Source organism: Triturus cristatus, chromosome 7, assembly GCF_964204655.1.
Source record: "Triturus cristatus chromosome 7, aTriCri1.1, whole genome shotgun sequence".
In the NCBI taxonomy this organism is placed as follows: domain Eukaryota; kingdom Metazoa; phylum Chordata; class Amphibia; order Caudata; family Salamandridae; genus Triturus; species Triturus cristatus.
Genome location: NC_140590.1, coordinates 1,644,507,229 through 1,644,519,460, shown reverse-complemented (window position 1 = coordinate 1,644,519,460; position 12,232 = coordinate 1,644,507,229). Strand labels below are relative to the sequence as shown.

Below are 12,232 nucleotides of genomic sequence, written 5' to 3'. Positions count from 1 at the left end.
TTCAGTGTCATCCTCTATTGTACGATATAAAACTATTTGCAAGTGTTCTAAATTCACAAGGATGGTTGTCCTATTGGTCACTGAAATTATGTTAATGCTACGACTTGCTTCAGAATCTGCACTCATTGACCCTGGAGAACTGAAGCTTGAGGCCGGCTCTCAATAATGGCCCAGTAAAATTTAGGGCTATCCAGGAGCATCTAGGTATCTGGGCATTGAAGGAGGAGCTTTGTAAACACCCCCTCTGCATATACTGAAAAACTGCTCCTTGAGTTTGGGTAGGACCTCCCCAATGATCCAATTTTCTTCTTGCTCTGGCCTTGGTCCCACCATCCCCCTCCAAACTAGCCCGGGTGGCTACAGTTTCACCTGACCTGAATGTGAGTCCTGACTTGCTCTTGAGGTTCCTCAGGAGGTCCAGCTGGTTGAGCGGTGGGATGAGCCTGAGATGGGTAAGAAAAGAGAGAGAATCACATCATGCAGTGCATTGGCGCAGTCTAGCGGTCAGGAGCATCGTGACTACCAGTGGCGGCTGCTCAGCGCCTGAGATTGAGTAGAAGAGTGGTTCACTTTACCTTTCCTGGCCCTTGAGGTCCACAGAATCATGTAATTTAGGATCAGGCAATGACCACCTCTGGCCCCTCTGCAGGGTCCCTCTCAACCCGCGACGAGAGGCAGAAAGCCCACACTAAATAAGATAACTTGCTCCTGCCATACTTTATTATTTACCTAAAGGACAGATTACAAAATGTCCAAATCAGAGGAAAGGGTGCCCTACCATGACACAAACACAACTCTGCGGTAACCTTTTGAGTATCTAGAGAGAAGATCAGAACACAGGCAGATGCACCTCTCAGGCAAAACTTATAAAAGTAAAGAATTATTTTCCTCATTGTGAGGAACTGTCTTGCACATGTAAAATATATGCCCCTGTACAATGGAGTCCTCTCTTTCTCAGTTTAAAGTATTTTCCCTAAATTCGAAGCGTTCTCCCTCTCGGTATGAAGTTTTCTCTCCCTCAATGGGCAATCTTCTCTTCTTTGGTATGTAGTATTGTCTCCATCAGAATAAATTACTCTCCCTAGGTTTGAAATGTTCTCTTCCCTAATGCAATCTTCTCCACAATATGCAGTTTTCTCATCTAGTATGCCGACTTCACACCGCCATTGTGTATTATCTCCCCCGGCACGGGAACGCAAACATCCTCCCTGGTGTGCTGTCGTCTACCCCAAGATGTGCTCTATGTCCCAATATCAATTATTCATCCCCTGCATACAGCCTTTTTCTCTTTCCCAGTGTGCAGACTCCTGTCTCATCATGCAGCTTTCCCACTCATAGGTAGTTTATTCTCCCCAGGAAGTATTATCCACCACTACAAGATGTTCTGGTCTTCAGTATGCAGTCCTTTCTTCTTCAGGATGCATTCTTCATTTCCAGTCGGCATTCTCCTCCCTTAGAAGCAGGTCATATTCCCCACTATGAAACCTTCAGTTCTTCAGAATGTAATCTTCTCCCCCACTATTCAGTCTCCTCCCTCAATATGCAGTGAACAACCCGTTAAGCAGTCTCCTCCCCCAGTGCATAGCCTTAACCCCCAGCATGCAGTATTCTTCCCCAGTATACAGCAGATTTACTAACATTTGATGCAGCATAATGCAGCAAGGCAACTTGCCTTGCAGCATCAAATGGAGAGAGCAGGAGTGCGCCTTATCAACTAGGATATGCGCATTCCTGCTCTCTATCTGCGCTGGGGCACTCAGTGCAGCTTAGGGACAATGCAGGAACCCTTGAGCCATGGTGCAAGGGAGCCTGTTTTGCAGGCAGGATTGTTTTTATGCCAGAAGGGACACCATCCGACACAAAAACCGTCCTCTAAGGCTTTTTTGAATTCTTTCTATATTTTCTGCAGATTGCAGCACACTTAGAAAGAGGAAACCATGCGGAGAAATACATATAATTCTCTTTGTTACACCTCACCTGGGAAGGAATAGCATTTTGATGCGTTCGCAGGTTTACTAGCATGAGCAAATTTGGGAATGCTCCAAAATCTAAGGGTGGATGCATCGAAACACCCACACTCTACTCATGTAATGCCTTCCCAGGGCAGAGTAACACAAGGCAGCAATTTGCACTGCCTTGCATTATGCCAGATCTACTATGCCACGCAGAGCCAGGTAAGGCAGCTCTGCGTGGCTTAGGATATCTCACTTAACGGCTTGCATGGTCTTGCTTCGCTTGTGTGATGCAACGGTGACGCAGGCCTTAGTAAATCAGGGCCCTAGTGCACAATGTTCTCACCAGTGTGCACTATTTTCCACAGCATGCAGTCTTCTCACCCAGTGTTCAGTATTTGACACAGAATGCAACTTCACCCCTACTAAAGAGATTTCATACTCAGGGCCTGATTACAAGTTTGGCAGACAGGGTTACTCCATCACACATGTGATGGATATTCCGTCCGACAAATTACAATTCTATTATAGCCTTTGGAACTTTTAATTTGGTGGACCGGATATCCGCCACGTTTGTGACTGAGTATCCCATCTGCCAAACTTGTATTCAGGCCCTCTGTGTGCAGTCAATTTCTCAAATATGTAGACTTATTGCCCAGTATGCAGCATTTCCCCCCTATACACAGGCTTCTCACCCACTATGCAGGGTTCTCCACAGCATGCAGTCTTGGTCCCCAGTATGCAGTATTCAGTGTGCAGTTATATCCCTCTGTATGGAGTATTTTCCCAATATGCAGTTTTTCCACCCAAATATGCAGGACTTTCCTCAGAATGCTATTGTCTCCTCCACTATACAGTCTTCATAACCAGTGTGCAGTATTTTCTTCAGTAAGTAATCTCCACACCGTGTGCTGTCCTCACAACCACTGCGTGGTCTTCACACCCCATATGCAGTCTTGATGCCCAGTGTGCAGTTTTCTCACTCAGAATTCAGTTTTCTCTCACTGTTTGTAGCATTCTCCACATATGCAGTCTGGATCCTCTCTTCCCCAGTTTGAAGTGAGATGTTCTCAACAGTGTCCCCATCAAACCAAAAAAAACATTTGCTTAAAGCAAAAATCCCTGGCACTTAGGGAGACTGCATCCTGAGTGGATATGCCGCTTGTCAAAGGGCAGGATGCCATCACTCACAGTGAAGTAAACCAATGGCGGAAGTGAACTCACCACACTGCCCCATGCCACATGCTGTAATGGGCATAGGAAGAATGTGAATGACACAGATAACAGACCAATGGATGGAGAGGTATGACTAAAAGTGCCTATAAGTACCTATATTACGCATATCATTTTAGTAAAATGAAAAAGCCTTGGCCAATGCCAGACCAAAAAAGGGAAACAACAACAGTATCGTTTAATGGCTGTGGTGTGTGGTTGGTTGGAGTTGCAATTTAACAATCATTCAACACAAATTCACAGTTAAAATTGAGCAGGGAGGTGTGTTCAAACAAAGAATATGAGGAAATATACTGTGATTAGTCAGTTGCCTTTTTATTGCTTTCACGAAGCCCTCTGGTCAGAGCCCGCCAATAGTCAATCGCATACACAGGCATACTGCTAAGAAGATGAGGCACATGCAGTGGCATCGCCTTACACGAAAAATCTAATGATAATAACATAATGTTATCATTTTAATTTTACCGTACTGGCCCAGTTTCTTTTTAAGGGGCTGGGCTGTCAGCCAGCAGGGAGAGGAGTGGTATGTGCACTTAAGTGCGCATGACAATTTGACGGGCTGTCTCGGGCTGGCCAAACCATCATGCGCACTTTGTGTGTTCTCCACCCAGGCTGCATTACAGCCTGGGTGGAGAACATGCCCAGGCTTTCACTCTCTCTCTCTGAGCATCGAACCATGGTGTTGATTGGCTGGGACAGACTGGGAGCCTGGGTTCTTTCTGTTGCAGCATCCTTGCCGAACAAGAATGGAGGAGAGGCAGCAACCAGTTAAGTGCTGTTTCTCTTCTTTTTGTAATCCCCCCCCCCCCCCCCCCCCCCGCCGGCCCACCACCATGTCCCCATAGCAGCCGCCTCTGAGCACCTAACATACCTCAGATTCTAAAGAAGGCATAGGATGACCATATTTCATCTATTTCTAAGACCCAAGCACCTGGCCGGATAGCACCTCAGTTAATGGTCTCAGCAGTATTTTTCATGTGGTGGTAGAGAGAGCAAGCACTCTCTACCCACACTCTGCTATCATATGATTTAGATAATATTATTCAACCCAGCCAATATGATTGCCTGAATCAACAAAGAAAAAATATCTTTACTTGGGTGGTTGGCAGAGGCCATTCTAAACATCAACCAGTCAAAGTCAGCAGTAGGTTTTATCAAATAGCGGGAGGATGGGGCACCCTCCATGGGAATATCTCCACGTCACCACAAAACCATGAAGAAGTTAATGTTAATTGGCTACATCGTTGAGGAATCCAAGATCTGGCAGGCAGTTAACACTGAATTCTCTTCTGAATCTCCTTAGGTATTTCGGGGCATATTATCAAGCCCATTATCGCCGCTTTAGCGGCCGTTTTCGGCCAAAAAGCGGCGATAATGGCATCGCACTATTAGCAAGGACATGCTAGCACGTGTTTCCTTGTCTCAGCACTGGTTTTCCTTACGCCTTGCTTCGCATCTCTAATGAGATGCAAAGTAGGAGTTCCCAAGAAAAACAACATTAAAAATATCGCTATCTGTCCTTCGCGGTATTTACAAGCCCGCCCAGGACACCCAAAGCGATATCAAAAGCCGCGGTTATCGCAGGTATTTTACGTCTGAAAAATTCCTGACTTCACTATCTTTTACATAGGAGGTGGATTGTACAGCTAAATCCACATGTCCCTATTACTAAGGATTCCCCTATCGCTGCAGGGTTATCTCTGGATTCACAGCGATAAACCTGCATTTTGCAGCTATCGCCGGATGTTTCATCGCCGTGGAGATAATCGTTGTAAATAACGCGATATCTCGGCGATCAAATCCGGCGATAGCTGCAAAATCGCACTAAGCGAGTTTGGCGATATTTATCGCTGCTCGTTGATGATATGCCTCTTTCTTCGGTAAGACCAGCAAATGAATGAAGATGAAGGTTGATGTACCTACTGTTTTATACACAGGTGTGACCTTGGTCCATGTAACCTGGCACCTTCTTTCCAGTGACAGGCTTTTCTTATGCAAAGTAATACTTTCTAATACTTGTAGTGTTGGTTCAATCCATGGAACACATTAAAATAACTAGAACTACATGATTAATTGAAAGAACTTAAATAGCCCCTAATCATCTGGAGCCACAGTGCCATTTTATCTCCATAGAGCAACTCCTATATGCAGAAGCGGGAGTTATATCATATTATGTTATGTTAATTTTATTTTTAGAGCTCACATAAGCTGCATTGTGACAACCCTTGAAAAATGTTACAAGGGGGCCTAGGTGAAGTCTTGCACAAGTCTTGATTATTGGGTCTCGTTGTATTTTGTGTAATTTTTGCTGTTTTTCTGAGTAATTGTTGACCTCAGGACCCTTGTTCAAGCTGAGATTACTTCAAAGATCATAGAAATCTTAAGGAAAATACATTGAGCAGGTATCTCACGTGACTTTTATATATGAGGACATATCTCATGTACTGTTTTCATACTGATGACCGCCGAAGTGTATTTGATTAATGTTTGCAAAAATTGCATATATCACACATGAGAAAAGTTGCTATTTTGCCCAGAACTTGTTGTAGGTTAAACAGCTTTGTGTTTGTGTTTTCTTCTATTAGATTTACTAAAGGCCAATGAAGGGAAAACAGTGTATCCCACAATCTAGCGACTGCCGCTGAAAATGACCAACCATGAAAGTTTAGAACATGGAACAAAAAGAAAGATCAGGTTTTGTAAGTGTAGAGCCCTGGAGGTGAGTAAAAGTGAGCATCCACCGAGAATGTTCTCTACAAGACACTATCTTCACATTTACTGAAACAAAAAAGTACATAGAAGTTAACCATACACTTAATATTATTGTTTTTAATTGTGTTAATTCTGGAAAAGAAAAAAGTGGATTTGCTATCCTTTCTTCTTTAGGTTTTTACCTATAACACTCTTTTGCAAGAACAACTAACACACTATGAATCCACTCATAAGACCACACAGGGGGATAACATTAATCAAATAGCTCTTCAGTAACCTTCCCTAAAAGCATTAGTGGAGTGTGCACACACATTTACAAGTGGAATCAAAACAAGATGACGACTTCAAATGTACTGAATGGTGGTGGTGGAGGAAAGATAAGGTAGTTGATCCACGACCTATAAGATGCCTACGTATTAGGAAAATTGAGCAACATAATCAGGGCAAGGGAAATTTGTTACTCTTAATCACAACCATATGAAGAGAAATAACAGGGATGCAACTCAAGGGCCAAAGGATAAATGTCCAAAGGATCAACAAATTTGGTGGATGAGAGGAGAAGACAGAAGGGAAAGGCAGTGCCAACTTCAGACATCAGTGGAGGCTGAACTCCTACAAAGAACGACCTGCAACTAGACAGATGGAGGCGGTATTCTGGTTGTATGTCTCAATATAATTTACAAATATATCTCTTCTTGGGGCTTGGATTTTCTATTTGTAACTGTAATGGAGAATTATTTTTGTAAAAAATATTTAGATCACTGAATGTTTGTCAGACTATTCTGGTACAATAATGAGATCCCATTGCATTGCCCCGTTACTTCCAAAGAAACTATGGGCCTGATTATCAGTTTGGCAGGGTGGGAGCAGGGCGACACGTCAATGCCCTGCTCCCACACCGCCAAACTCCACTGCCGAGGCCCTCTGAGCATCCTTTCAATGGTTCATAGAAGCACCTTTGGAAAGGCAGTGCCATGGGAGCACGTTCCAGCACGGCATAGACTGTAAAGTCCAGCCATGCAGGAACTGGGGGTGCAGAAAGAAAGGGGGCATACCATGTGCCCCCCTGCATGCACCCCCATGCACTGAAGTACCAGGGGGCCCTGTAGGGCACCTTTAGTTCCCTCACCACCACCCTTTTAAATGCGGGCTCACCACCATGAAAAGGAGGGCAGTGAGGAAACTCATAATATGCTTGGCGGTGCAGCACCTGCACCGCTAACATTTTGTGGCCTCAGACCGCTGCAAGACCACCAGGAATCACGGACCGACAAAGTCAATACGGCTATTGGACCGTCGGTGCAGCGTTTACCACACCGCCACCATGGGTTTGGCGGTCCAGCCCTATGTCTCGACCCAGAAGCCAAAAAACATGCTTGCTGTAGGTATCCAAATCAAGTTTTTATAAATAAAATGTTGTTAAAAGGTGTTGTAGTCAGCCATCATGCTTTCTGGCTTGGGCACTTATTTGCCTAATCACCTTTCGGTGGCAAATGTATAATTTATTAATTCAGCTCTTTGTCAGCTATATATCAACAAAGGATGCATGTGACCTATGGAGGCTTTACGCAGAAGCCATTTTAATTTGCTCACCCACAGCTAAAGCCCTGAAGATGCCCTTTATCAGGTAAATACAGCTCACCCAATTCTGTGTTGTGGTTTGAATTAAGGTAATTGTATGCCGTAAGGCCTGATATAGGAAACGTTTTAGGGGCTGCAGAGTCTATAATTAACAAAATCAAATGCTTTGCAGCCCCCAAAAGAAAAGTTGCAATGGACAAAATTCGTACTTGCATGTCAGAAATGTATTTCTGATTCACAGTCTACACTTTACGGCCCACGAAGATTTGAAAAGATAGGGAGTAAATAAAGGAACACAACCCTCATCTTGCAATTCGCTATGGAATGTATCAATAAATTGTAGTTGTAAACCACTGATCAAATACTGGGTCCTGAAAGAGCGTTATTTTCATTTGCAAAGTGGAAACTGTCATTGTGGGAAAGATTCCACTTTGTGAATGTAGGCACTTATATGTATGTATGTATGTATGTATTTATGTTAGTATGTGATATTTCTACAGCAATAACCTATCTAGAAAGCAGCAGAGCTCAGTACAGGTTCAAAAGCAAGCAAAAAGTCAATGAGTAATAGGAGAGGTAGCTGGTTTGTGGACAGTTAATGCAGTGTGAGGTACTGTTCTTTAAAGAGGTGCATTTTCTGCCCTTTCCTAAATTAGAGGGCCATTAAGGCGGTCCTGATGGATACTGGGAATTTGTTCTAGATTCTGGGTGCATTGATCAAAATGACTTACACCTTGTTTTGTGTTGTTGTTTTTTTTAGCACTTTTCATTCTGCAATCTGATAGTATCCTGGCTTCAGATGTGCTGAGAGAACAACCTGAGATGGACTTCTGCATGCTGTCTCCAAAGGCCTTCACTGAATAATAGCTTTTGTTTCTGAATATAGCCTCCGTACATGACAACTACATCTTTACAACTATGGGGCCGATTACGATGTCGGGCGGAAAGCCTCCTGCTGACAATCGGAATCTCATAGATCGTGTCTGAAAGCTTCCGACCGACTCGTCGGTTTACAATCCGCCCGACCGATTACGATGTTCGCAGTCCGATTGTAAACCGCACGGTCTTTCCAAATCGGTTTCGAACGCATCTCGGAGCACCCATGTTGGTTGGAACAGCATCGAACAGCTCTACGGACAGCGTTTCCGACCGAGTGATTACGATGCCGGTTTCCAACAGACTTTCTGAGCTGGCCCGTCTGACATGAAAATGTTGTCGGAAAGTGACTGCGGCCTCCGGTTGGAGCCAAAGGGGTACTCAGGGGACCCCCCCTGTAAAACCCTGCACTGTGTGGCAGGCACAATGGGGTGCCCACAACAGGGTGCAGGGTTTTCTACAAACACCCCATTTCCCCATAGGAGCCTGTGTTGTCGGGCGGAACATGGGCTCCCTTAGGAATCAATGGGAAGTCCACTGAACAGTGTTTGGTCGCATCGTAATCGGTCGGGCGGAACCACCAACCGCGAGTTGGTTGGATCTGTTCCGAGATGGTGTCGGGCAGATTGTTTCTGCCCGACATCGTAATCAGTCCCTATATATGTTGGCATTCAGTCAGTGCAAATGCCGTAATGGAGATTTGCTGCCCTTCATAGACCTGCCTCCCTGCATTAGCAGAAATTCACAGGAGTCACATACACATCAATACGGCAGGCATTCAGGGAGTCATATACACATTAGGAGTTTTTGCGACTCCCTGCAACAGATTTGTACCTCGCTAAATGCTGGTGGGGCCGCAAACCAGTCAGCATGCAAGAAACACCGACTGGTTTTTGACCTGTTTGTAGTACATCAGGCCATAGTTCTTTGATGGGGAAAGTTTTACTACAAGAACCTGAATTCCAAGGAAAAACAAGACTAGGTTAGCCAGTCATGAATGATATGGGACAACATGAGATCTAGGCTTGTTGGGTGAATTAATTCAAACTAATGTTTGTGAAGTTTTCTTTTTATTTCCATGAAATTTAAATTCCATGTAAATGTATCAAAATTATGCTTTCATGGAGAAATCTATGACTTTTTTGAAACAGAAACATAAAAATGTCTGAAGACACTATCAGGAGACTGGATCGAGCAGAAAAGTCTCTTCTTGAGATGTTTTCTATGCGATTCAGTCTGCTGCTGGTATCTTGCATGGCTTTATGTTTTTTAATGAAGGTGCATACTCACATTAAAAAAGTTACACCAAAATGCACAATGTGAAGATTTTGCACATTTTGCAGCGTAATAAAATGTTTGCCCAGGAATAAGTCAAACCCTCAATAATATGTCCTTGTGAGTATAATTTGTCCATGATGCAATGTTCTGTCAGGGTACCTGGGTGCTTTAGTGCACTGGATAGTTCAATGCAACAACTGAAAAATTTGATTAAGTAACTTTGTGATGAAGTTCAGTTTTAAAGGTACTATATAGCAGACAGTATCTCTGCCTCCAAACTGCCCACTAGCTCATATATGGTGCACTTGCACGTCACCAATCCGGAGGTTGCCACTAGGAACACTTTCACGAACACTCCACATGCCCAGACTTGATGCACTGGTTGGACAAAACCTAGTACACAGATGTTAATGCATGGAAATAAACCAGTAATGGGGAAAGGGTGGAAATTGAGTCTATGCTGCCGCGGCTGAGAAGACATGACACCACAAACACCTTGTACACACCAACATGCAGGTCATACCTGGAGGCACCGTAAGCCTGTGAGCTTTTTTTAACCAAGAGAAGAAAAAAGAAGAGAACAATAAAAGGAAGGTGGGAATAAAGAAAATAAAATTATACAGCATTTAAAGAGGAATAAGGAACGGCTTTCATGACTGAGCCAAGAGCTTATTGTAAAGGTTTTCTGCTATTTCTGCCAAACAGCGAGTTAGTGCATCATTATTTTCACTGGGCCAAGTTTATATGGCTTGCAGGGTGCATTTACAGGCAATTATAATCCACAATTCAGGGTTGTATGTCATAATTTCCACTATCATTGCTTTAAATGCCTTCACTGCTCAACCTTCACTTTGACCTAATTTGAATTTGCTCCTTATCCATAAGATTAAAATGACTTTTACTTTGTCCTTTTACTTCGTTTCCCTTTAACAGTTATATGCCTAACCATTATCCTATCAATTTCCTTAATAATATTTTTATTTTTATTTAATTAATTTAAATATCATTAATACCAACCCATTCTCTAAAACTAAATTAAAAGTAATTACATTTTCTAATTAATTAAATGAAGTGAATGTTTCTAGCACTAATTCCAAGCCTACCCATTTTTTAATTCAAATGAAAATATTTTTTCTTATTGTAAAATACTTACAACTCTAAGCCTAATTGTTTTCAATCTACCTAATACTATTAAATCTTATAGCATTTGTTTTGTTAACTTAACCCTAAACATACACTTATTATCAATTCAATTATAATTAAGCTTTCCTGTTTTCAGTTTCTATTTTTGGTAAATTCTGGTGGGGTTTTTTCAGTGTTTTCCAGTGATTTCAATCCCTTAAAAAAACAGTGGTTATCAGTGGTTACACATTTTCGCGTTATTAAAAACAACAGAAACAGTGTTTTTCCGGTGTTTATGGAACTTTTTGCTTTTATTATTGCTTGCTTTCTGCACTGATAGTGCATAGTATATAGAAAGTGTATGTACAGTGTATATGAGGTCCAAATGCATTTTTAGAAATCAAGCTTATCGTAGTACACCATACAATACTTCTTCAGTGAGTCTTTGGTCATGCACGCTCTCTCTTTCCCTCTCATGTAAACTTTTATCTGTGAAAAGGCCCTCTCAACATTGGCACTTGAGACAGGCAACGCCAAAATAGCCAGTACACAATTTGCTAACTCTGGCCACTGGCATAGCTTTCCATGCCAAAACTGGTGCACTTGAAGATTGTGATTCTCTGCGACAGGTTCTGCAACATATGCGTTGAACTGGGCGCATTTGCCCTCAGAGTTTCCCTTTATGGAAGGGATCTATAACTTGTGCAGAGTACCACAGTGAGGCTTCATTGACTTCAAAATGCCATGGTTGGTGAAGGGCTATTTCTCATACATTGTAAAATAAAAGTTCCTGAATTGCTCCGCAACATTTCTTTGCTTACCAAGTGGCAACCACTCTAACATGGACCATGTTGCAGTGCCATTGTCTCTCAAGGAGATGTTTCACATCTAAATGAATTATGCTGAACACTTGGCAGACAGGGGTGTTTTCAGACTGTAGTTTTTTTTTTATGTCCATTACAGCAGTCATGCTTTCCTGTAAAAATCGAAGAATGCAGTAGAGTGTACTTTATTTCAAATCACCATCAATATGTGACCAAAGATCCTCAAATTTCATACAGTTTGCATCATCACTCAGCAAAAGTTCTGTAAACGGTTGCCACATGGATAATATAGCATTCATGGCCTCTAGGACTGAGAACCACTAGCTAAGTGACACAGTTGGGATGACTCTTTCTTAGGTGCCACACAAAGCACAAAATGAGAAATATTTGTGTGTTAGTTCCCACGCATAACAAAACAGTGCACCAGAATGGACTAAAAAGTCAAAAGCATTCTTCATTAACTCTGAAGATTGTAAAGATGCTTTCAGATTGCCATCTACAAAGTGGCAAGGATCTCCTACAGGGAAGCACTTCAGCTTAGGTATCAATTTTCACAGGTCATCACACAACTTTTTCATATACGTAGCTGAATCACTATATACACAAACAATACCACTCCAATCTTTCTTGAATTTGGTAAGAACCTTTTGTAGC

At 42.6% G+C, this 12,232-nt stretch overlaps 1 protein-coding gene across 8 annotated transcripts in view; it reads right to left on the bottom strand.

Moving 5' to 3' along the window:
* KCNQ2 (potassium voltage-gated channel subfamily Q member 2) overlaps positions 1–12,232 on the bottom strand; it is a 341,848-nt gene that overhangs the window by 69,089 nt on the left and 260,527 nt on the right. For 6 of the 8 annotated variants that reach the window (XM_085619689.1, XM_085619690.1, XM_085619696.1 and 3 more), the window contains exons 9-10: positions 10,156–10,179; positions 375–443 (exon numbers count right to left, since the gene is read on the bottom strand). In XM_085619689.1, coding sequence (XP_085475815.1) covers positions 375–443; positions 10,156–10,179 — 93 coding nt within the window. The remainder of the gene's footprint in view (positions 1–374; positions 444–10,155; positions 10,180–12,232) is intronic. The other 2 variants (XM_085619693.1, XM_085619694.1) reach the window with 1 other exon arrangement.